We start from the raw sequence: 26,424 nt of genomic DNA, 5'->3' as shown, positions 1-26,424 counted from the left end.
CCTGAATTTCCTTCAAAGTTCTCCTTTCAATGGCTGCCTTCTACAGGTCTTTCTTCTTCCAGCTGCTAATAGACCTCCACTCCCACCCCATTACTTTGCATTCACTTCATATACACCATCTTCCCCTATATAGTTCTTTGACGGCAGGGACTGTTTGTATTCGTATTCCACAGCAACTAAAATAGTGGCATATAGCAATTGCTTAATAAATGCTTACTTAAGGGGCATTTAGGTGGTTAGGTGGCTCAGTAGAGAACCAAGACTAGAGATGGCAGGTCCTGAGTTTGAATCTGGATGACTTTGGGCAAATCTTAACCCCAACAGCTCTTCTGCCTTGAAACCAATACACTATATTAATTCTAAGATGGAAGGTAAGGGTTAAAAAAAAAAAAACTTATTCCAGAGACAAAAAATATCACTATGATGAAATATTAGTTTCAATGTGGTGGATTTAGGTGGTAAGATTCCTCAGGCAAATTTCCTTACAGTAATTCTGTCCTAATGAATTTGGCTATATGTAAATGATTTATGTATACAAGTAAGATTTATTATATACTCAACTATTCTAATGAAGGGAAACTACATTATAAATAATCTACTTTCCTCCAAATGAGTAGAGGACATTGCTCCATTAGGAGAGGGATTCAAATTGATATAAAGCTTCATGCTCATTACTTTTTATTTGGACCACCCTGCTAAAGGAATCCAACTTCACTGCTTCCCATATAAGTTACTGTAAGTAGGGCTTCTAAGGTTCATGGAAGCTGAGTCACTAGGCTTTAGGAACTAGAATACTCCTGAAAATGGAATACTCTGGAATGTGAAAATCCATCATGATTTCTGGGAAAGTTGAAATTACTAACCGAGAATAGAAGTAAAGCTTAATCATAAAAGAAGAATATAAATAATTATATCTAATACTATTAGATACTACTGATATATAACTAGGTATTTATAAGAAGTTGATGATTTTCTAATATTTAACTGAAACATAAAGAAAAATAGAAATGTAGTCACTCAAAAGAGAAGAAACTTATAGTTAGGTTTTGGTATTACCATTGTGATTGCACAATTTTTTTTTGAGTTAAATAAAGAAGTAGAACAAAGAATGATTTTATAAATGTATAAATATATGTGTGTTTACACATATATAACAGGCAAGTTGGGTGGCATGGTGGGGTAAAACATGTGATTCAACAGTCAATAAGACACACTAGCTGAATGACCTCGGGCAATTCACTTAATCTCTGTGCCTCAATTTCCTCATATGTACAAAAGAGATAGTAACATGTTTTCTCTGCCCAAATGTGATAACATGTAAAACATTATATGTTAGCTATTATACATATACATACAACATATGATGGTATTTTAAAAAGTATTTTAGAGGGCACCATGTAAATAATATTTTTTAGTGATTTGTCTGAAACTTTAAAGGGCTACAAAAATGATTTATTTACAAATTTCTAGAGAAGATGATGCTAGTACTACATATGCCATATCAGCTGATCTCTCTGAAGGTAGAAGAATGTCAAAAATCTAATGTCTGTTAGGCATGACCTACTTTTTGGTACTGAAGATTTTTATTATTTTGAATGAGAATTAATAGTAGAATAAAATCAATTGTAGAGAAGCAATTATTTGACACTATCCTCTCTATTTATTATTCTGAACTCCCTAAGGCCCTATTTAATATAATCAAAATCTGTGAATTTAGGAAGTATCCTTTAGCTAAACTAATACCTATAATGCTCTCATGAAAATAGACAGAAAAGAAAATTGCTTATATAGCCAAGACCAATTACTTTTTAATACAACTTGAGTTACAAAAGCTTGCCTATTTAATAAGTCTTTCCACAAAATTAAATAAACTGGCACAATAAAATCTCATTAATTTGTATTCTGCTAATTTGAAATTTAAGATAATTTTGATATGCCCTGGGCTGAAGTTAACCTTTTTATTTTCTATAATAGCTACTAGCTATTATAAGGCTTACTAAACAACTTCAGAAGAAACAGAAGCCTTTAATATACTAATCATTTCTATATAAAACTATTGCTTATTATAAAAGGCATGCACACAGGAACAAGAAGAAAACACTTGGGGTTTATCACAAGTTAGTTTCAACTAGTATTAGGTTCCATAATCCTATAGTCAAGTTTAACTCAATTTTGAGATTTAAAAAAAAAAGCCATAAACAACTGACACACAGAAATGTTTGGAATGTTTTTCTTAATGGGAGATGCCATCCAAGGAGTTCAGGGCTTTCTAATAAATATCTTGATACACTGAATGTAGAAATATATAGCTACATAGCTAACAGGGATGGTAGGATCAAGTAAAGGTCTTTTTAAGGATGGCAGAGATGTGTGTTATTTCTATACTAGTGAAGCAGTCAGTAGACAAAGAGCCACTGAAGAGTAGGGGAGAGAATAGGATGATTAAGGAAGTAATCTGCTGGAGAAGATAGGAAAGAATGGATCAAGGGTACATGTTTAGGGTTTGTCTTGACAAAGGGAATGACCAACACTATGTGAGAAAAACAAAATGTGACAGTACTGGTAGAATCTATATCAGATTGTTTACTGTCTTGGGAAGAGGGGAGAGAGAAAATTTGGAGTGGAAAATGTCAGAAAACAACTGTTGAAAACAGTTTTTGTATGTAATTGGAAAAAAAAGGAATAGATGAACAAAGAAAAAGTGGTTGATAGGGTCACGTATCTGAGTGAAGTGAGATGAGGGAAAAAAGGAAGAAGGTAGAAATCCTAGCAAATGGTATTGGTCTTGGCCAAGAGACCATCTCTTTGTCAGATTCTGGACAAGATGAGAGGATTTACTTTTACTATACTTAATTACTTCTATATCTGGACTTTGAATTAGAGGCTCAAATCAGTTCTTTGACTTTGTACTCATTCCTTTGCACTTGAGAACTACAAGGAATGGCCTTTCTATACCTACCACCTTCCCCCCCCCCCACCCCGAAACAGAAACAAAAGATAATGAAGCTCATCTTGTTCAGTAAGAACTGGTTTAGACTAGGAGTTACTACTAATGACATAACACTAAATACATGACTACCTACCACTTACCATCACCCAGGAGACGGGAAAGAGTTGAGAGTTTTGATGGACTACCACCCTGTTGGCTATTTACCAATTAGAAATGTCTTGGTATGTCCAAGAGAGAGGCTGAATGAAGTCCCACAGTGTCTATTTATGGATCTGCTTGACAAGGGGACTTTGAGGTCTTTGGTCATTAGGAAAGATCACTGAGCAATTAATTAACTTGTTAATTCAAGCCTAATCAATAAATTGATAATCCTACCCAGAAGCAGTGACATGGCATTTTTAATTGTCTCAAAAAGAAAAGAAAAAGGGAATATGTCAAGGAATTTCAAAATATAGATAAGGAAGATAGAGAACTTATAGCCAATGATCTCGACTTTTAAAGTATCAGTCAAAATCCTCAGCAAAGAGAATAGGGTTAGGTAGTGAACCTTGGAGAAAGAAGTTTTGAACAGCTACTGAGGGAAGTGCATTTGAGCATCAATTAATCCACACTTAAATTTAAGGTCTCAATGACAATTCCCATTTTTATGTCTCTAGCCCCAGTCTTCCCCCTTTAACTAATAGTGATTATGAAACAAATGATAAAGGGATAAGAGAAGGATTTTGAAATCTAGTATAACATGAGCCACAAGAAACATCTTGGAAAATTTTAAAATGTAGGATGTGTTTTATGGTGTGGAAAATATGATATATGTGGGTTTAAATGCACACTAACCCATCAAGTATATATAGTATCCATTTAAATCCTTTTGAATGGAAAATAGATTTAAAAAAGTATGCTTCTTCCTTCCAGTGCTTAAAATCTTAAAAGTGCTTAAGTAACTAGTTTCTCCCTCCCTTTCTCCTCCCCTTAAAGATGATACATAGAGTAGATGCATGGACTAGTTATCTTCTAGAGCAGAGCAGTTCTTAAACTTTGTATCATGGACATTCTTGGCAGTCTGGTGAAATTGCAGAATAATGCTTTTAAAGGCATAAAAATAAACAAAAGTAACCAATTATAATGAAATAGTTAAAAATTAAAACTATCTATAGTCATATGAGGAAATGCTCTAAATCACTATTGATTAGAGAAATTCAAATTAAAACAACTCCGAGACATCACTTTATACCTATCAGAGAGGCTAATATGATGAAAAAGGAAAATGGCAAATGTTGAAAGGGATATGGGAAAATTGGGACATTAATACACTCTTGGTGGAATTGTGAACTGATATAACCATTCTGAAGAGCAAAATGGAACCACATCCAAAGGGCCATAAAACTCTGTATACTCTTTGACCCAGCACTACTACTGCTGGGAGTGTATCCGAAAAAGAGATTAGAGACAGGGGAAAAAGACCTACCTATACCAAAATATTTTTAGCAGCTCTTTTTGCAGAGAGACAAAATAAGGTGCCTGTCAAATGTGGAATGGCTGAATAAGCTATGGTGTATGGTTGCACCGTGTTAAGATAGTTTTTTTTAATTTCTACTTTTTATATTTAAGAGGAAAAGGAGTAATACGTTTTTTCAAGAGAGACCCCCTGCTGTCTTGTCAGTTAGTGAGTTAGAAGGGTGTGGCCGAGGGGAGTGAGTCAGTTGGAGCCAGCTGAAAAGGGGCTTTTTGTCTCTGGGTCCCCTGGAGAGAGGAGTGTATGTGGCTTGCTCTCTCCAGCACTGTTTGGAGTCAGAGAAATGGATTTAAGGCCTTAATAGCCTAATTTATTATTAATAATGTGGGTAGATAAGGTAGTTAGATAGTGGTTATACTGTTAGATAGGGAGATTAGGCAAGGGCTTCAGGATCTGGGGTATAGCTATAAGCTATTGTAAGACTACTTTCACTTTCCTCCTTCCTATTTCCTAATAATAAACTAAGTGTTTTGTATTTAATAAACTGCACACTGACTTCTGATCAAACTCCTGCCCTCCCCCCAACACCCCATTTTAACCCTTTACAACTGTAAGGAAAAATGAACAGGTCAGAGCACCCAGACACATGTACTGTTTATCTTGATGATAATAGCTGCAGGGAAATGTGACCCATTAGAACAGTGATTCCCAAAGTGGGCGCCACTGCCCCCTGGTGGGTGCTGCAGTGATCCAGAGGAGCGGTGATGGCCACAGGTGCATTTGGGGGCAGTGAATAACTGTAAGAGGGCGGTGATAGTATGTGACAGGGGGCACTAAGTAATATTTTTTCTGGAAAGGGAGTGGTAGGCCAAAAAAGTTTGGGAACCACTGCATTAGAAGATCCTGGAAGAAGAGGTTAGCAGGCTCCCTTTTGGAACCAATGTCTGATTTTTACATTAAAGTAGTAAGAAACGAACCCCTGACTTCATAGAACTGGGGTGAGAACTGCTGCTGGAAGAAGAAGAGGAGAAGCTGGAGCCTTTGGGAATGTGTTTTGGGATGAACAGACTTTGAGTCTGGTGGCCTGGATTCAAATCTAGTCTCAGACAAGTCCCTTCCCTTTTCTGGGCCTCTATTTTCTCATATGTAAAATGAGAAGGGATTGGGTTTAATGATCTCTGATATACACAGATTGCAGTCCTATGATGTGGGCTCAAATCTTAGCTTTGCTCTCAATTTGAAGAAGTTAGCTTTCTACAGCTCTTCAGTGTCTTCTTTCATGGAAGTGCTGGATTCAACCAGGAGTTCTTGACCTTTTTCCTGTCACAAATCCTCAGGGCAGCACCAAATGCCAATGAACTCCTCAGGTTAATGTTTTCAAATGCATAAAATGGAATGTACGGGTTTATAGAGGAAAAAAATAAAGAAAATAAATAAGGAACAGGATGAGTTCAGAAAAAATTAGACTTATATGAAGTGATGCAAAGTGAAGTGAGCATGACCAAGAAAACAATGTATAAATACTGTATGACAATCAACAGTAGAGGACTAGATGACTGTCAGCAAAACAAGATTCCAAGACAACTCCAAGGGACACAGGCTAAAAAAAAAAAAAACATGCTATCCACAGCTGAAGAAGGAACTATTGGAATCTGACTGCAGATCAAAGCATGCCATCCTTTACTTTATTTCCTTCATAAGTTTTTATTGTATAAGTGATGTGTGTTTTCTATCAGGACGTGGGGAATATGGAAACATGTATTACTATTTACTGTTTCTAGGAGGGGGGTAAGAAGGGAGAAAGAATTTGAATTACAAAATGTCAGAATAAATAGCCAAAAATTGTTTCTATGTGGAATTGAAAAAAATTTTCATAAAAAAATTAATGGACTCAATATTAAGAATTCTGGTTATAGGACTTTTCCTAACTCTTCTTCATAGAATTTCATAACTTAATTACATAAATTGTAACTAATATTTATAACTTATGATATTGGTTCAATCCCTTACATTTGTTACTCATTAAAGAGATGCCTAAATTCATAAATTTAAGTTAACAGTTCCTACTGTAATATAAAAAAATTTGTAATTTAATGGAAAAAACAAACAAAAAAATCCTGATGTGGGCCAATACACTGGTGGAACAGGGAGGGCTGAGTGAACATCTCTATACTCCTTCAGCCCCAGGGAAGACTGCTAGAAGCTAGGAAATTTTGGTTACAGACTTAGGTCAATTTTGTTCCTGGGTGGGAGGGCATGAGAAGAGAAATCTCTAAGAATTTAGACTAGAAGAATATGAAGGTAATTAATTCTTCACACTTAGCAGAGTCTCTGAGGCACAGGGAACCTCCTTGCCAACAGTTTTAATTTGTTTTTATCTTCCTGAGTTGTTTTGTAGATGTCTGGAGGGCTGCCTCTACCTGCGGGCACTGGAACAAGTTTTAGTAAAAGGACTATTTATTAGACCCTTGGTCTCTGAATGATCCACTGTACCTGGTGTAGAATAGCAAACTGGTACTTCCACTAATAAAGCATAGCCCATTTCAAACGTGAAGAGTTGCATTTAAAATTAGGTGAGTAACCATTTATATGTGCCATTTATCCAGATACTCTATTATTACTAAATCTGCCCTGAGAATCTAGCTATTGTTTAAAGATATGTGTCACTGAGACAGACGTCAGTTAAAGTAATTTGAGTTACACCAGGGACAAGTTGAATTTATGAGACATATTGACTGACTTCCCTAAAAGTTGGGCTTATTGTTGTAATCAATGTTCATTATTTTGGCTCTATGGACGAAGGAAAATTCAGTATGTAAAAGATACAAGTACAATTTTTATATTTTTTGGGAAGTATTCATTTCCTGTTTTTGTAAGAACCAATCAGAATTATGGTACCAAGAGTATACCAACTCCCAAGGTAGTCTCTCTTCTTTTCTCAAGGAGTTCAACATTTGGCTCACTGTAACTTCCTCTACTTCCCAACTCCTGATCTTGTCTTAGGAAACTAATATCCACAGATACTCCTACTACTCCAAACTACTCAAATTTCCAGTTCTTCAACCTCCTTAAATCTACACCACTCTACTTCAGTCACAAAAGTATTGTCTAACACTAGATCTCACTATTCCTAATTCTACTTCCCTAATTAGAAAATGATACTGCCCTGTCTGAACATATTCTCCTATCATTCCAGTTCTCTCTGCATACTTCTAAACTTATTCTTTGCTCTCATTGAAAAGTCAAATCCTTTCCCCTTCTCCTCAGTACTTTCTCAGGACATTACCACTGCCCCCCTTATTCTGAATTAATTTCCTTGCCTCTCCAACCTAAACCCAATTTAAAACTTTCCTCTTTCCTCTCAATCCTTGCCCTCATGTTCTATTGCTACTTACACCTCTTACTAGATGTTAGCTTTTGATTATGCTAATCATCTGATTCCTCTATTCCTCAGTACAACCTGAACATAACTACAGCAAGTCTCACAACTATGCTGATTAGATTCTTTACAGATTTAAGTTCGCTAGATTCAACTCTACTCTCACTGCAACAAGGCAGTTCTTTCATACCTCCCTAATTGGTACCATATCGAATTCCTCACAAAAGCTATTCCAAACCATTTTTCCCCTTTTTCAAACCTCCCACATTTTCTTTTCCACCCACTTCTCAGCAGAGGACCTTGCCTCTTTATTGTGAAAATGAAGGCTAGTTGATGTAAACTCCTTTTCTCATTCTCTTTATATGTAACTTTTGACAACATTCTTCACCCTTTTTTTCTTTCTCTCTCTGTAGTCTGACCATCTCCATGCCAAGATCAACCCCGTCTAGATGTGCACTTGAAACCCATATCGTTTTACCTTCTCTAGTAGACTATATTCTCAATCATCATCCACATTGCTCAAGGGTTCAGCTTCTTTATTGATTGCCACTCTCCTCAATATCTCAATATTATTTTATCTTAATCCCCATCCCCTTCCCTTTAAAACCAAACTTCTACAAAAAAATGATCTAAACTCATTGCCTTCACTTCTGGACCGGTTTTTGACTTCATCATTCAACCAAAACTGCTCCCTCCCCAGTTACCAAATATGCTTTTTTTTTCTCAGTCCTTATCCTTGACTTCTCTGATGCATCTAAACTTTTGAAAACTCTTCTCTTCTAGATACTCTCACCTTTCTGGGTCTTCATAATACTATTCTCTTCTGGTTTTCTTCCTTCTTGATTAGCCTCATCTCAGTGTCCTTTGCTGGTTCATTATTCAAGACAAACTTACTAAGTGTGGGCAGGCATTTCTCCAATGTGCTGTCCTATGTCCTCTTCTCTTTTTCCTCTACTGATGGCCTGGAGACATCTCAAACTCAATGTGTACAAAATTAATCTATCTTCTCCCTTTATTAAATGCTTGACTCTTCTAAGTCTATTTCTGCCATTCTGGACTCCTCACTGCTCCTCAGCTCTAAATTCAACCAGTCTATCTCTGTAATTTTTCTCATATCCCTCTCCACTCACATAGCCATCATCTTGGTTTAAGTCCTCATCATCTCTCCAATATATTATTTCAACAGTCTTCTAATTGATCTCCCTGTCTTAAGTTTCTCACAATTGCAATCCATTTGACATACACTGAAAATTAAAAGTAATTTTCCTTCAGTGCAGATCTGACCATGTGACTCCCCTACACCATCAACTCTTTTGACTCCATCTTGCTTTTAGAACAAAATATAACTCTGTTGTTTAACTTTTAAAGATTTTTGCAACCTGGACCTAACCTATCTTTCTAGATTCACTGTATATGAATCCTAATCCTGTACTCTGTGATTAAAACTAACTGGCCTTCTTGGTTCCTCAGACTCTCTATACCTTTTCATTGGCCATCTTCTCACTTTCATACTTAAATGTATTTCATTCTTCTTTTCACCTCAAAGAGTGTCTTTTTTCTTTTAGCAGCTTAACTACCATATGCTACATGAAGCTTTTCCTGATTCTTCTACCTACCCTGATTGCCAATGTCTTCCCCTCCCAATAGAAATTAATAATTTCTATTCAACTCTGTAGATATTTATATTTGTACATGTCCTCCCCATTAAAAAATAAATTCGTAGAGTAGAAATTGTTTTATTCTTTAGGTTTATACCAGTGATTCCCAAAGTGGGCGCTACCACCCCCTGGTGGGTGCTATAGCAATCCAGGAGGCGGTGATGGCCACAATTTTTTTGTATAACATTCTATTCTGAGTTCAATAAATAATTTCATAATTTCCAGGGGGTGCTAAGTAATATTTTTTCTGGAAAGGGGATGGTAGGCCAAAAAAATTTGGGAACCACTGGCTTATACCCTCAAAACCTAACATAGTGTTTGGCACATCGTATATGCTTAAAAAAATCTGATTGATTATAGGATTCATTTTCATATTTAGAATCATGTAGTTTTAAGAGATGGAAGAGACCTTATCTGCCTTACCCAAATAAGAATCCTTTCCCACAATATCACCAATATATGGTCATTCAGATTCACAATTAGTGATAGGGAATTAATTGGCCATTCTAAGTTGGGTTTTATGTGATCAGGGCAGAGGACTACCCTTCTGTGTTCCTGACATTCAACTTTTAATACTGCAGCTTAAGATCCAATTTGCTTTTTGGAGAACAAATGACACTTTGTATTATATAACAGGCTCATTAAATTTGTAGGGTCCTAGAACCCTTACATTTTTTTTATATGAAATTCAGTTTAGCCATGTCCCCCTTCATCTTGTACTTGTATAGTTGATTTTTTTTAACATAAGTGCAACCCTTTACATACTTGAATAGATCTGTGATTATCAATATGAATGTTCATTTCAATGAAATAGCCCTATGACTTAAATAGTAAATATATTCTATGGAAAACTACCACTAAAATAAAGTTTGAAAAATCATAATATTCTGTTTTTCATCACAAATCTTTCAAGTCAGCCTAGGAACAATATGGTTAGTGTACTTATTTGTTATTCTTTTCGATGTGACATATAATACAGCACTTACCCTGCTTTCTTCTAGGCTATCAAATGGACCTGGTGGATCATCCAGACAAAGAAATTCTCTTACTGCAAGGCTTTTCAAAGAAAAAGAAAAACAAATCAGATGGAGTACACTGAAATCTATACAAGACAGAAAAGTGGACCTGATAGCAAATTTATATTTTACATACACATATATACACAATATTATATTTTTCTTTATTTCAGGCAATTAATTATATTACATACTCCTAAAAAGCAGTCTTATACATAGTCTAACTTATGTTTTATATAATGGTATCTAAAAAAAATAAGAAAATCTTCCACCTTAAACTACACACAGAACATTTTGGTAACAATACACATTTGTCTGATAAATATGTTTGAGGATCATCTATATTTGTCTTATCCCTCTATAAATGACACATCTGTAGGGACCATCATCTTCACTCAAACTTTTTAACTTTCTTAGTGCCTAGCACAATAATCTGTACAAATATGTTTTCTTAGTCAACAAATACACAAATGATTGTAGATCTAGGGTTTTATAGGTGTAGGGAGCTCCTAATAAAGAAACTCTCAATAAAAGAAGATTAACAACTGATCTGCAATTTATCATCTGAGAGAATAGCCTAAAGCAGTAACATCTTAAATGACTTATCCAGGGAAACAACCAGAATGTGTCAGAAACAAGATTTGAACTGTTACCCTGATTTTGAGGTTGACTATCCACCAAGTCATGATATACTTATCCTTCAACATTTCTCCACTTGCCCCATATCTCCATTGTTCAACTTCCCATCTCTCTTCTTTTGTACCAGGCATTGCTCAGCTATAAGCTAGATGTTACTGAGGCCCCTCACAGTAGCAGCTATTGAAGTGCCATTGGAAAATTTCTCAATCATATCTCTTAGATTACTTCTGCCTATGGTAGGTTTCCTTTAGAAGGTGGCTCTGGATTCTGTGAAGTTCCCCTCTTTTAACTGAGGGTGGTATAGAGTTGGGCAGTATAAGCAAATGGATAGATTGCAATATGCACAGCAGGACTTAGTCCATTATCTTTCTCTCTAAACCAACCCCTATTCTGAACTTTTCTATTTCTATTGAGGGTAGCACAATGCTTTTAGTCACTTAAGATCGCAACCTTAGTGTTACCCTTGATAGCTCTCTCTTGCTCACTCCACATATCTAATCACAGTAGTTGCCAAATCTTGTAATTCATTCTCTATGAATCTCTCTTGTCTCTACTTTTCTTTACTCACACAGCCACCTGACTCAGAACCTAGTTAGCTGCTGCTTGCACAACTACAAAAGCCTTCTAAATTGGTCTCTATGCCTTAATTATCTCTTCATTCCAATTCATTCTCTACATAGATGAGAGACTATATTATTTACCTACTCAAAAGGCCCAGCTATTTTTTTTTAAACCCTTACCTACCATCTTGGAGTCAATACTGTGTATTGGCTCCAAGGCAGAAGAGTGGTAAGGGCTAAGCAATGGGGGTTAAGTGACTTGCCCAGGGTCATACAGCTGGGAAGTGTCTGAGGCCAGATCTGAACCTAGGACCTCGTTCTCAATCCACTGAGCTTTCCAGCTGCCCCCCAGCCCTAGCAATTCTTATTGATTTCAGGATTAAAATTTTATTTCCTCTTTTTCTCTTCCTTTAAATTTTTTTTTATGTGAATGTTTTATAATTACCTGCAGAGAAATACATTTTTATAATTTATAAAGCATATATTTAGTGGGAATATATGCTTAAATTTTTTTTACTGATGGGGGACTGTGATAAAAAATGTTTAGCAACCACTGCCTTAGAAAACTGTTAAATATTTCTAAGTTGCAGAAAAATTGTTGAGCAGCATCAGAAATGTTTCTTGAGCCAACAAAATCACAGCTCCAGTTTTTAAAAAAGTTCAAATAAGATACTAAAGAATAATGTGAAATTGGGGGCAGCTAGGTAGCTCAGTGGATTCAGAGCCAGGCCCACAACAGATGGGAGGTTCTGGTTGAAAACAAGACCTCAGAAATTTTCTAGTTGTGTGACCTTGGGCATATCACTTAGTGCCCACTGCCTAGAGCATAATGCTCTTTGCTTTATTATCAATACACAGTACTGATTCTAAGACAGAGGGTAAGGGTTAAAAAAAAAAATAATGTGAGATCAAATATTTTCCACTTTTTTACATTTAGAACTATTTTATTTTCATTTTTGACTATCTAATTGGAAATATCCAATTGGGTCTTAACCCCTTATCACTAAGTTTTTGGTTCAAAGACTCTAGAAAAATAGTTAATGATCAATTTTGACAAAATTTTAGTTCATCAGAGCTATTTTATTTTTTAAAACTCTTACCTTCTGCCATAGAATCAACACAATGGTTCCAAGGCAGAAGAAGGTGACTTGCCCAGGGTTACACACCTAGGAAGCATTAGAGTTATTTTAAATGAAATTCTACAATTAATACTTTATTAAAAGGCAGAAGTTACCTTTGCCAAATCACTTATCACTTGCCCCAGTTTCTTTATTTGTAAGATAGAAATAATATTTGTAATAGCTACCTCACACACTTGTTGAGACTCAAATGGTAACATATGTAATGTTAATATGTCTTCCTACAAGACAGTAGGCTATAGATACCAGCAATCATTACTAGTTCAAAACTTAAATAAACAGATCCACACTACCTTATTGATATAGGTACGCCCTTGTATTAGTGCAGATAGCAACATGTTTATGGTCTTTGAAGGTGAAGAATGTAACCTTTTTTTCTTTTGTTTTTGTAACCCTAGTGAATAGTAGAGTACTTGACACAGAACTGCCATTTATAAATACAAAATAGCATTAAGTTCAGGGTGGAGTCTGGAGTCAAAGAGAAGTTTCCCTTTTCACCCACTGTTAAAGAGTCAGAGTGGAGCTATCAAAAGCCAGGAGTTTTATACAATTTTGAGAGGAACAAAAGAAACTACAAGGCCAACATAGGATGGCATGATGCTCAAGGGAGTAATCTGAGAGTAGAAGAAAGGTGAGAAGAGAGAAATATATGTGAATGGGGGACAAACTAAAGATGTGTTTTGTCTTGTTTTTAAACCCTTACCTTCTGTCTTCGAATCAATGAGTATTGGTTCCAAGGTGGAAGAGCAGTATGGGCTAGGCAATGGGGGTTAAGTGACTTGCCCAAGGTTACACAGCTAGGAAGTGTCTGAGGCCAGATTTGAACCTAGGGCCTCCCATCTTTGGTCTGGCTCTCAATCTACTGAGCCACCTCATTGCCCCCAAATATGTTTTTCTTAAGGGTCATACTCAAACCCTATTGATAAGAAGCAGGTTCTAAAAGAGGCTGAAAATTCTTGTACTTAAACAGAGCCAAATCTAGTTCTTGCTAGGAGATGGGAGAACTTAGTCTAGCATCCAAATGAGATAAAAAATGTCAAGATGACATGAGAAACATAAAATTAGAAGATCCCATCTTTAGATATCATCTTATAAATCAGCAGAAAAAAGAAACTTATGAATGAGGTCGACCTTTTTAAAAATGACTCCTGAAAGTTTTTAAGACTAGTCTTTACTTTTGTAATTTAACTCTTTTATTTTAAAATAAAAAGAACTGTTATGTACTTCCTGCAGATAAGGAGGGTAATGCAGAGTTTCATTATCTACTTGCATCATAATAACACCCAAAAGAGGGAATCTTGAATTGTTGATGCTATCTTAGGGTTCAAGCACTTCCTGGTACTCTTATAATTAAGTTTCCCTTTTCCTAATATTACTAGTGTTCCCTCCTCTCAAAGATAGGGGTAATAATATTTGTTACCAACTTAATGAGCATAAAAATTCTATTGTGAAACATTGTTCTAAGTTCATAGTTCCTTCTGTAGTTTTATGTGACAATTATGGTCAAAAGTAACATTTTATATCCATCACAGATATTTGTTCCAGTTCTTCAACAGTGCCATCACTATTCTGACTACTCAGGCCTAATATCCCGTTTTCCTTTAATTTCTATATCAAACAAATTCTGTCCATTTCTTCCTTTGAAATTTCTTTCCTTGACATTCTAACACCTATTCAGCTGAACTTTTTGAGACAGGGAAGGGTCCAGACCATTGATTTTATTAATGTAGGGAATTCTTTTAAAAAGTCTCCCTGTGATGCTATTATTAGCATTCTGTTTCTATGTCTTCAATGTTCCTCCTCCTCTTCATTTTCACCTCTCGGAATCTCTGGTTTCCTTAAAAGACTTGGCATAAGCATGAAGTTGTTTTTGGTCCCCACAGATATTAATGCCATCTCCTCCAAAGTTACCTTGCATTTCTTTTATATGTAACATGTTAATACTTTTATACAAATGTCTTCCAAATTAGACTATGAGCTCCTTGAGAGCAGGCATTATTTTCACCTTTTTCTCTGACTCCTCAGACTATATCAGAGTGCTTGGAACATAGAAGATTAATTAATCAACATTTTGACTTATAGATAAGAAGCAAAGAAATCAGATATAAACTTTTTAATTTCAAAATCCTCACTTTTGCAAGACTATTTTCCACTTTTGTTTATATTCACTCTATCTCAAAACTTTACCTACAGTTTTTGGCTTATAGCAACAATAAGCATGAGTAACATCACTGAGACCTGTAGGGAAAACAAAAAAATCACTCTAATTATATTCTTTCAAACTGGTTTGTGCCTTATCTTTTGCAGAGTGTATATCTTATCTTCTATTATAACTAAAACTAAGTTCCTTTAATTTAGAATTTTTATTAAAATATTGAAGCAAAGTCTTTATTTAAAAAGGTGGATCCTTTAAGTTTCCATTTAGAATTTGTCAAAAATGTTATATACTTTAATAAATTGTCTAGAGCATTGTAATTTTCTTTCCTATTTTTGAGTTTTCACAAAGAAAACACTAAATAAATTCATTCCCTGAAAGGAAGAAACAATTTTTTATCAATGACACAGATATTACACTTGACTACTAGAATCCTACATTATTTTTTAACCTTTGAAAATTCCTTGATTTAGCCTTTGAGATATTTTTGGATATAAGATTGCGTCTAATAAAATTTTATTTAAGAAGTCACATACCAATTAGCAATGTCTTTGTGAGCCACTAAATTCTGTAGGAATGCCTGAAGTCCCAATTGTCTATCTTCTAAGAAATCGGCATTATAGTTGTCCTTGAACCAGCGTTTTGGTGGAAGGGCCAGCCGAAAGCCTGGAAACATTTCTTTTAACTGGAGAAAAGGAATATAATCCAAGAAAGGAGTTAAGAAAAGATTCAATATGACTTTTAAAAAATCAGCAATAAATGTAGACTAATCTGTGAGAGGACACAAAATATGCTTAAATACAAAATTTAAAATTTAAAATTTAAAAATTACAAATTCTTTTGTTTCTTCTAGATAATAAAAGTCACAATGTAATTAATGACTTAAGCTAATAAGAGCTTCATAGCAAAAAATTATTGAAAGTAAATGAAAAAAATTACAGGATTTAAAGATATGAATATATAATGTAAGAAAAAAATTTAAAGCAGGATGATATAGTGGAAAAAGGAATGGTTCTGGGGTAGAGGTCATGGGGTTGTTCAAATCTTATTACCCTTGATGGTCACTATTTGGGTGAAATTGGAAAAATCACTTAAGGTCCTCGTCTGTAAAATGAAAGGTAGCCTTTGAGATCCCTTCCAGTTTTAAATCTATAAACCAATGAACTCCTTGAAAATTATGATTTTGTATTTCAGATGGTGTGTGACATCTCATTTTCTGTCAAAACTCCTAATATTTTCAGCAAATAATTACATGCTAAAGCAAACATGAGGGATGCACACACTTATAAAAGCTTTGATAATTATAAAACTGAATTCTCAAAATAACTGGAAGGAGATAAAGATTAGTCTTATTTAACTTCAATACTAAAAAATTTAAATATGCTGATATTTAAAATAAAGAATTCATAACTTCTCCTCTAAACTTCTCTATTCTGATCTCCTATTGTTCTGTACTTAAGTCTATGCCACCTATCCTATTCTTTTCCCCCCATTCATTTGTTGTCATTTTATTTTAATGTATTACTACCCCAACATACAGTAAATTTACTATAGGTAAGAGCCAGGTGTCATATATTTTCTTTATCTTTTAAAGGGGCTAAACACAAGTGCTGGGCACAAGAACTAAAAAAAAATTTTTTTGATTAATTTTTTAAACAAAAGAACTAAAAAGGGTTCTTGACCCCTTGATCTGTGGCCAAAAGGATCAAGGTTAGAATCTCCTAGTTCTTTATGAGTTATAGGAAGCACTTTAAAGTCCCTACCAGCCAACATAATGCTACAAGAGGGAAAAAACACAAGCAATCTTGCTAGAGTTCCTTATCATTTAGCTGATAACATGAATGTTATGTGTCTATAGAAGGAAAGAAAGTGTTTTTTTCTGTTTTAAAATTATACTAGCATCTTTCCTCAACTAGCTTTAAAATTCTTTGGAAACTTGAATTTGCTTAGGATTAAATGTTCTCTGACAATGAAGATTAACTTAATTGGATAGAAATAAAGAGCTAAACATTTAATATTGGGTAAGCCAGGGAAAAGAAATGGATAATAAATTTGAAAAGATTAAATAGCTTTCACCTGGGCCAGTTTTATCAAGTTATGACTCAATAAAATTATTACAACTACATAGGAAAGCTCAGGATTAAAACTTCAATTTTATATTAGATTTCTAGTAATGACAAATTACTTTGTTCTTCCTCAATAAAAATCCTCAACAGGACAAAATTCTAGCTTCATAACTTACCAGTCTTTAAAATACTGAAACCTGGAAATGTAATGAAATTTCACATGGAATAAATGTTCCAAAACACTATAAACATTGCCTCTTAGAACAAACTTTATTTATCTTAAAGCCAGTTGTGAAAAGTTTCAGATAGATAAGTCTAAGTAACTGTTTCAGGGGTTCTAAAATAATTTGGCATTCAAAATTATCTCTTTTCTCTGAAATAATAATTAGTGAAAAATATTTTCCTGGTATGTATGTATGACACAACTGCCAGTTTTAAATAATCTAGAAGTTTGGTGGACAGATATTTTTCTTTATCTGAAAAGTAAACTATTCAAGTAATTTTAAATGTTATGAGGGAGTGAATGAAGAGAACTGATTTGGGAAAAAGAGTGTCTGACCCAATATATTAATGTATGTGAATTAAGGAATTAAAAGGCAGTAGATGCTGAGACTATCTCTACAAGATTCAAATTAGTGAGGGAATTTTTCAGGATTACAGTCTCCATTAGTGCTCAGCACTAAGCAATCTATACTTGCAAAATGTATTAATATAACAGAGGTAAAAAGGCTAGTTGTTATTAAAATTGGCCTTATCTTGTTTTAGTGTCATTTTGGACAATTCTAATGTGCCTCTTTTGCCAAAAAATTGTAGTGAAAATGAAGTGGTGCTAGACTAATGAGCAGAGAGAACATAAAGAAAACACTATATATTTCCTTATAAAGACAAAAGTGAAGCTCTGCATTATTAAAGCATCCATAGCAAAGGGCTTACTCAAATTTGCTTAACATTAAAAAGAAATGTAAAAGTAAACTAAAGAAACTGAAGGACTGCAAAAGTCAAAAGTTAGTTTCAGTAGACACAACAGTTCAAATTACTTACTTTGTCATTCAGTCTAGAGAAATCAGTATACCTTCTGAAAACAACCCAGCTTTCTTCTGGGCTTCTTCTTATTAGCACTTTATATACCTGTATATAAAATAGTATGAAAAATATGAAATTTCTAAGTATAAATTTAGATGTGAAAGGAGATATGTCAAAAGTATAAAATATTAAGGTTATCTTTGATAATCAAATTAGTAGAAAATTCTGACATTAAACACTGAGGAGGAAATGTAAGTACTAGTCCCAGCTCTGATAGCAATTATCTAGTTTCAGGAAAAACCACTTTTTTTCATATCTATATAAAGTACTGCTACTTACAAAACTGTATGATAGTACGAATGTATTACTTATGTCAGTCATTAATTAATTGCTTCCATTTTGTCAATAAATTACTAACGAAACAAAAAATAAAAGGAAAAATTAAGATCAATTTAGCCAAAAATAATAGTGAACTTCTACATGAATATTATTCTAGGTAAAAAGCTTTTAAAATTAATGATAAGAAAGGCAGGTGGCTTTGTGAATAGAGATCCAGGTCTGGAGAGCGGAGGTCCTGAGGCCTTAACTCAGATACTAGCTAGCCCTAGCTATGTGACTCTGGGTAAGTCACTTAACCCCAATTGTCTAGTCCTTACTGCTTTTCTGACTTGGAACTGATACTGCATATAGATTCTAAGACAAAAGGTAAGGGTATAATAAATAAGTAAAATTAATGTTAAAAGAACCAATTGTTTGGCTTGGCACAGCCATGAAAGGAAAACTTTCCAAACCTTAAAGTTTTAAAAAACATTTTAATATTTAAAATATAGCTGGAGTCTGGTAAATAGAGAAAGAAAGTATACTTGCTAAATTATTGTTTTTGAACCTACAAAACAGTATTGTTATACTCAGTAATGAAATCTGGCTAATATAAGCAAACGTATTCCACCAAGTACACAAAATAAAAGTCAGATTTATAAACTTAATTTCAGAAACTATTAGTATTTAAGAGAAGTTGTTTTTTTTAAACAAAGTACAGCTGGTCTTTTAAAAATAAGTACAGGGAGAATCTAGATGGCACAGTGGATAGAGAGCCAGGTCTGGGGTCAGGAGTTCCTGGGTTCCAATCTGGCCTCAGACACTTACTATTTGATCCTCCACAAATCTGGTAAATCACTTAACCCTATTTGCCTAACTCTTCTGTCTTAAGACTTGTTACTAAGATAGAAAGTAATGGTTTAAAAACAAGTACAGTATATGTTACACGAACATAGAAAAAAATTCTTTCCTAATATGCTGTCAATCACAGTATTCTTTGTTTCTAGCTACTAATCCAGAGTCATCTATAAGGACATAAGGGGTTAGCCCATTCTTTTTTCCCTTCTGGCATGGAGCTCCTTTTATTCTTTTAAAAGATATATTTCTATTGATAGTTTCCACTTATTGATAGTTTCCACATCACCTAGATTTCCCCTTGTAGCCTTTTTCTGTATGCCACATCCAGTACCCTCTCCCTTCTCTTATAAAAAAACATTTTTTTAAAGGAAAAGAGGAATTACAGAAAAAAATGAGTGAAACTAAATCAATATATCCCCAAAATTGACATCATAAATGTTTAACAGCTGGAACCTCCTATCTCTGCAAAGAAGTGGAGGGAGGTGTTTTCTTGTATTTTTTCTTTGCAGTGTTCTTTATAATTCTGCAACATTCGTTTTTATTATTTTGGAGTTGTTTTTCTGTTTATATTTTTCCATCAACATAAAAAGAAAGTGTATTATTTTGTGTATATTATTTTCTTGGCTCTGCTTACTTCATTTTGCATCAGTTCATGTAAGTCTTTTCATGCTTCTCTTTTCATCATACTTCTTTAGTCACTCTCTAATCAATAGGGATTTACTTTATTTTCATGTCATTGATACCTCAAAAATGCAACAGTAACTACTCTGGTTTGTTATGATTAAAATTCTCTGGAGACTATATAATAATTTAGGTATAATTTATATTAAATTCGCACAAGTATCATATGAAGACTTTCTCTTTCAATTGTGCCCTTGAGGCATAAGCCTAGCAGTGGAATTGTTAGAGCAAAAAGCCAGCAACACTTCCAAAATGCTGTCCAAACCAGATTAAAATGTAATAGGGACATATTTAACAAAATAAAAATAAAACATAAGATAAGAATGCATTCTAAAACTAAGCCAATTTGTGGATGGATCTTTATATGCAGATTAGTGGCCCCCATTTTTCTTTGAGTTTGACACCTCTGGTAAAGATACTTTTGACACTGTGAATTCCAAATTGCTTTCCACAATGGCTGTGCTAAATTCTATGATGTGCATTGTAGTGCCTTTCTTAACATAACCATTCCAACACTTACAATTCCCCATATTTTATTATGGAAGCCTTTCTTCTGGGCTACTAAACTTCTCTACTGAAAGTAGATAGAGGAAGAAAAGTGAGAACACACCAAGTCAGTTTATTCATCTACTTAACCAACACAAGCTAAATTATTTGGGCACCCTTTGGATCTCTAACAATTCTGAACTGTAGTTAAAATGGGAGCCAGGTGATGAGGTAGCTCCAGATCTTCTTTATTTTAAATATTAAAAACCAAAACAAACAAAACAACAAATAGATGAGATTTAAGGTAGAGTCTGGGTGACTTGCATATGGTCACAGAATGTCAGAGGCGGGAATGGAATGCAAGTGTCTCCGGACTATGTGACTATCATGTCAAATAAATTATGGGCTCCCTAAGAACTTTGAAATTGTTAAGCTACCTTCATAGCAAAGCAATGCTATGCACTGTGAATGCTCAAAATGTATTAGCTAAAGAATTAAAACCTTAATTGAAAATATTTCTCAAGCTGAAGGCAAAACTTTGACTGTAGTGATTCATGTATTTTCATTTCTTTTACTGCAGTATTGACATGGTATCCTTAGATTTCAAGCAAATACTTGGGAGCACCAAAAGAGCCAATAGCCAAACTTCTATTCCTTATTAAGTAAATGTAATGTTTTTCAAACCTATTTCAAAATTTTAGATCAGTTTATTATTTGTAGTAATAAGTATGCACATATATATATATATTTATAGTTTTTCCTCCTTTGCTTTTTTCTCTCCTTCACAGCATCCTTTTCAATTAATTACTTATAATCTACAAGACTTTACTGTAGAATCCTTCTCTAATCTATCCTTATAAATGGATGGTGGGAAATGTTGATAAATATAGATAAAGCTTAAAATGTTTTTTTATGAAAAGCCTGGATTCTTGTACAGTACTCTATATGTAGGCTTGACAGGAAAGGCTTTAAGTGCTATATGTAGCATACTTAATTCAGTGAATAAGATTAGGAGTCCTTGACCTTTTATGTGACGTGGACACCTTATGTAGTGTGGTAAATTTAGCCTATGAACCCTTTTTCATAATATTTTCAAATGCATAAAATATACATAATTACAAAGGAAATCAATTATTCAAAGTTCATAGACCTCAGGTTAAAAAACTAAGCTAGATGAGGTCACCAATAAGGTGAGATTTGGGACAAATGACATATGTCCAATGTTTATTGGCATAAGAGAGTCAAAAGTATAGGAGACACCCTCATTCTGGAAACAGCAAGGGAATAGTAAATTAAGCAGTAAAACTGTGAGTTTCATAATTTTTTTCCCCTAGTCTTCACATGAGTAAAAATATTGGGAAAAAATTGTTTTCCTGATCATTTCTACTCCCTTTTCTCATCCTTTTATTTCATTTTTAGCTATAGCTTGATTTCACTTTTACATATAAATACAATATAAAAATATAAATCTAACTAAAGTCCTAACCAGAAATCAATGTAGTGTTCTGAGGTTCTAGCTAAGTAGTCCTCTTTAGCTCCTATGTGATGGCAGCTGAGTGCTATTAAAGTAGGAAAGAATTAACACTCTTTTTAGGCTATGAATATTAGTGTGGTTAGTCAAAATTTGACATCCTGTCCCAAATAATCAACCAATTGACATATTACCCAGGGAACTAAATCATTCACCCAGAGAAATAGTCTCTAGCACATTGGGTAGAAGATTTATGGAAAGGCAGAGATAAAAGTCACACTGGGTGAGTAGTAGACAAGTATAAAATATCTTAAATTCAGACATACTTAAATTTTCTCAAAGTGTTCTCATCTTTATTATTTCATTTGGTCCTTTAATAATCATATGGGATAGGTAGGGTAGACTGATTAACACTGAATTTGTCTCACCAAAGCCAGATTTCCTGCCCTGTTGGTCCAACCTTCCTTTTTTATTTTTTTTAAACCCTTACCTTCCATCTTAAGAGTGGTAAGGGCTAGGCATATGGGTTAAATAATTTGCCCAGGGTCACACAGCTTGGAAGTATCTGAGACCAGATTTGAACCCATGATTTCCCATCATTTGGCCTGGCTCTCAATTTCTGAGTCACCTAGCTGCTTCTGGTCTAACCATCCTGTTAGTACTCAAAAGTAAAAAAGATGACAGATTCCACAACCCCCCACCCCCACCCCAATCCTTGCTGATTCTACATCTTAGAAAGGCAGGACAACATTTCATTATACAAATGGAAAATAGTCCCTTCAGCTAAATTATCTGCTCACATCAAATACAATTAAAGAAATGAAATGAGAAAGTTTCTAGAAAACAAATTCAGAGTTCTTTCAACTTATATTTGAGGTAACAATGAAAATCCTATTGTAGTAAATTACTTTCTTTTAGACTGGGAATCCTTAACTTGGAGTCCTTGGAAATATTTCATAAGGTCCATGAATCTGGATGAGGGAAAAAAATTGCAACTCTATATATTGGCACCAACCTCAATTGTGAATTAATGTAGGGAATAGACACCATTCGGAGAAGAGGTCAACAGGATTTACCAGGCCACCAAAGGGATCTATGGCTTGTAAAAAGTAGTCTTTTTCATAGCAAAATAGGATTCAGATCAATGGAAAGGAAGACTTCATGAATGGCAAATAGATAATTATTGCAGCAACGTAATTTTTGACACACATAAGCAGGTTGACAGATGCTATGTCTCACCTCCTTCACTGACTCTTCATAAAAATTTTTAAGAAATGGAAAAAAAAACCCCTACAACCCTGTTCATCTTCATTTATGTTTGCAACCCTGTTAAATTAAGTCATTATTGAGGACATATGAACATAAAGAAGTGGACTCATCATATGATAACAAAAGTGAGGGATAACAGATAACTGCTTCCCTAGTAATCATGAAATATTACAAAAACTGGAAGGTTTCTGGTGTATTGGGTAAATACTCTGTAGAAGATTAATGGAAAGATTTATGGAAGAAAGCAAGGAGAGGTTGTCATTTGCATCAAGTGGATACACTAGTGAAATCATTTATTTAAAAGTTCAATGAAATCAAGGACAAACAAAAGAAAACCAACAGGATCAATTCATCTACCAGAACAGAAGAATTCGTACTATATTTAATGGAAACCAAAAGTCCAGACAGCTAATTTTAGAACTTTTTTGTAATGAATTTAAAGCACTGAGATAATTATCATCTTAACTGTATACCTGCAAATAAACTTTATAGCATAGGAAATAAAATGGGTAGTCAAATGAAAATGTCTTGGTATTTATGGCGGCCCCAATAATTTTTTCCCTCTTTTCTTTCAAGTATTTTCAATACTTACAGTAAATTTAGCCCTTTCTTCCATCACCTCATAACCCAATATAGTAGGTGTAGAAGGTCTTTCTTCCCAATTCACAGATTCTGTACTTTGGTCTTCATTTTCTACTGGCCTAGTAGAATATTCAATGGAAGATTCTATACCTGTAAATTTAGTCCTAATAAAAGGGCTGCTACACATAGAAGAATTGCTATCCATTTGATCAGGCATAGTTGTCTTTTTGTAACTACCCACATTAGAGTCTTCTGGTTGGCCTTTGGAAGAATTTGAACTTGTTGAAATACTCCCAAAGGAAGAACTTCTTTGGCTTCTGTTTGTTGTAAAATTTGATGAAGAATTTCCTACAGGAATAGGCACAGGGACATATGGAGTTGCCATTTTTTTCTGGAATACTGCAGCAAATCTATCAACTTCTGCACCCAGTTAGAGAGGAAGTAATATAGGTGTCATTGTTTTCTTCCTTGGAATTCAATGTCTAAAAATGACAGAACATAGATACTGAACATTAACAAGTGTGAAGATGGGATCAAGTGAACACTAATTTGAAAAGGTCTGTATTTTCAGAAAAAATACACACATTATTTTAGCTCATTGTCTGATTAGGGAATTATACCTTGGAAAAACTTTCCCCTGGTTCTCCCAAAGACCTGAGGTTTATAGTGCTATATAAATGTAAGATCTTATTCATACCTGTAAAGGCATGATTATTTCATAGTTCAAAGGAAAGTCAAATAACTTTCCCATTCTCCACTCCCCAGTGGGTGCATGCTGTCCTTTTGAGGCCTCACTGCTCATTTTTAGGCTTTTCTCAATATTTTTACCCAATTTAATCCACATTAAGAAAACCCCCAAAGAAAGCTTAATTCTTCTAAACTAAACACAGGTAAGTTCTTTTCATTTAGTTTCCCTCCCACCTTGGTACCAAAATACTGGAACTCAATACATATTTATGAACTATCCAAACACCATTATTTTTCTTTTCTTTATTAACTTTTTTATTTTCAGTAACCAGCTGACTCTCAAATGGGAAGAAAGAGAATGCAAGTGTTTGTCTTTCAATTAATGGAATAATAAAGTAATTAAGTAATCACATGAATAAACATATATATCAAACATCAGATGACACATTTCAAACTAAGCTCAGGCAAACTAGCTGAACTGCCTCAAACTGATCAGGCCTCAGTCACTTAGTGGCTCTGAGACTCTGGGCAAGTCACTTAACACTATATGCCTCAGTTTTCTCATCTGTAAAATGAGCTGGAGAAGGAAATGACAAACCACAACACTACCTTAGCTATGGAAATTCCAAAATAGATCATGAGGAGTCCGACTCGACTGAACAAAAACAACAGAAATGTGTCAGGTACTGTGCTAAGTGCTCCTGGCATAAAGACAGACAAAAATCAGTTCCTGCTCTCGAGGTGTTTACAGTATAATGGGGGTAAAAAAATAACACGAGGTGACATTTGCACAGTACTTTAAAAAAGTTTGCAAAATACTTTACATGTTAACTTATCTGATTCAAACTCTTACCTTCTCAAAATTTTATAGACAGACAGACAGACACACACTAACTGTGGCAGAAGGTACTTTCTCACCTCGGAAAAATAAGGCTGCTGGGTCTGGGAGGGATGAAGCTCGGAGAAGAGGGGTATGGAGTTGGACAGATTCTGGCCACCAAATGCCCAAGAAAACAGTAAAATCCTGAGCTCTGCCCCGGGACGCCGCGGGGTAGGCTACGTCCCCACCTTGGGGCAGATAAGCCTGGGCTTAGCACTGACCCCAGCGCTGACAGGCGAGGAAATGGGGCGAGACCTGAGGGGAGACCAAGCTCCGAGGGGACCGAAGAACCTGAGACTACCTTGGCTGCTCAAGATTCAGGACACCCCCAGCCCCAAACGTAGTTCTCCCGCTCGCCCACGTGGTGCCGGGGGCGGAGGGGCTTGCGCAGCTTTGGCCCAGCCCGCAGCCACCGTGGGGTGCCGGGGAACAGGTGCCGCGCGCCCCAGCCTGCTCTTCCCCTCCTCCCCCGTTGCGTACCTCAAAGGTGCAGTTTCTCCCCCACGACCGTTAAACGACCTCCTGGGCGGCAACGGCTCCAGAGCTGAGTCCGTGTGTAACCTCACGTGACCCTCGGCCGGCCCCCTGCGCTGCTCTCGGCCTCAGGCTCTCCCAGGCCACCGGGGCCAGGCCAGCTGTGCTGGGGCCTTGGAGGGAGCCCCCTGGAGCTCGGGCCACCACTCGCTGCAGTGACGCCACGTTCGAGGGGCGGGTCGTGGCCCGCAAGGTAAATGGCTTGGAGCTTGTTCACTTGTGGGAGGTGCCTAATGTCTCACAACCCATCGTTTGTTTATATGACCAAGAACCTCACCGCTACGAAGACTGCAACTCACAACCCTCTGTTGTAGGCGACCGGAAGACTACAGTTCCCAAGATGCAATGTGGCATCGCGGGACTTATTAGTGCCCGATCTAGCCTGGAGGGGCGGGGCCTAATAAATGTGGAGGGAGAATCAATAAGGCTTGGTAATTGATGAGGCATGAGAAGCGAGACAGAAGGAAAGAGTCAAAGATTACACCGCGTCTTTTTACATGGGAAACTGGTAGTGCCTCTAAGAGAAATATGTCAAAAGGAGCAAACGGAAAATTTAATAAATTGTTTTGGACAGGTTGATTTTGAGGTGGTTATTAGATAATCAGATGGAGGAAAACGCC

General features: G+C 35.4%; 1 protein-coding gene across 3 annotated transcripts in view; it reads right to left on the bottom strand.

The window, feature by feature from the left end:
* Nucleotides 1–24,171, bottom strand: part of SNX16 (sorting nexin 16) — a 32,623-nt gene extending 8,452 nt beyond the window's left edge. Inside the window, exons 1-5 of one of the 3 annotated variants that reach the window (XM_044665815.1) lie at nucleotides 23,941–24,171; nucleotides 23,714–23,853; nucleotides 18,057–18,143; nucleotides 15,486–15,634; nucleotides 10,427–10,496 (exon numbers count right to left, since the gene is read on the bottom strand). In XM_044665815.1, coding sequence (XP_044521750.1) covers nucleotides 10,427–10,496; nucleotides 15,486–15,634; nucleotides 18,057–18,143; nucleotides 23,714–23,853; nucleotides 23,941–24,088 — 594 coding nt within the window. In that variant the 5' untranslated portion in view covers nucleotides 24,089–24,171. Of the gene's footprint in view, nucleotides 1–10,426; nucleotides 10,497–15,485; nucleotides 15,635–18,056; nucleotides 18,144–23,713 lie in introns of all 3 variants that reach the window. The other 2 variants (XM_044665813.1, XM_044665814.1) reach the window with 2 other exon arrangements.
* Nucleotides 24,172–26,424: the final 2,253 nt, after the last annotated feature.

Source organism: Gracilinanus agilis, chromosome 1, assembly GCF_016433145.1.
Source record: "Gracilinanus agilis isolate LMUSP501 chromosome 1, AgileGrace, whole genome shotgun sequence".
Classification (NCBI taxonomy): domain Eukaryota; kingdom Metazoa; phylum Chordata; class Mammalia; order Didelphimorphia; family Didelphidae; genus Gracilinanus; species Gracilinanus agilis.
Note: the sequence above shows the minus strand (reverse complement) of the source record. Positions and strands in the feature narration are given on the sequence as shown.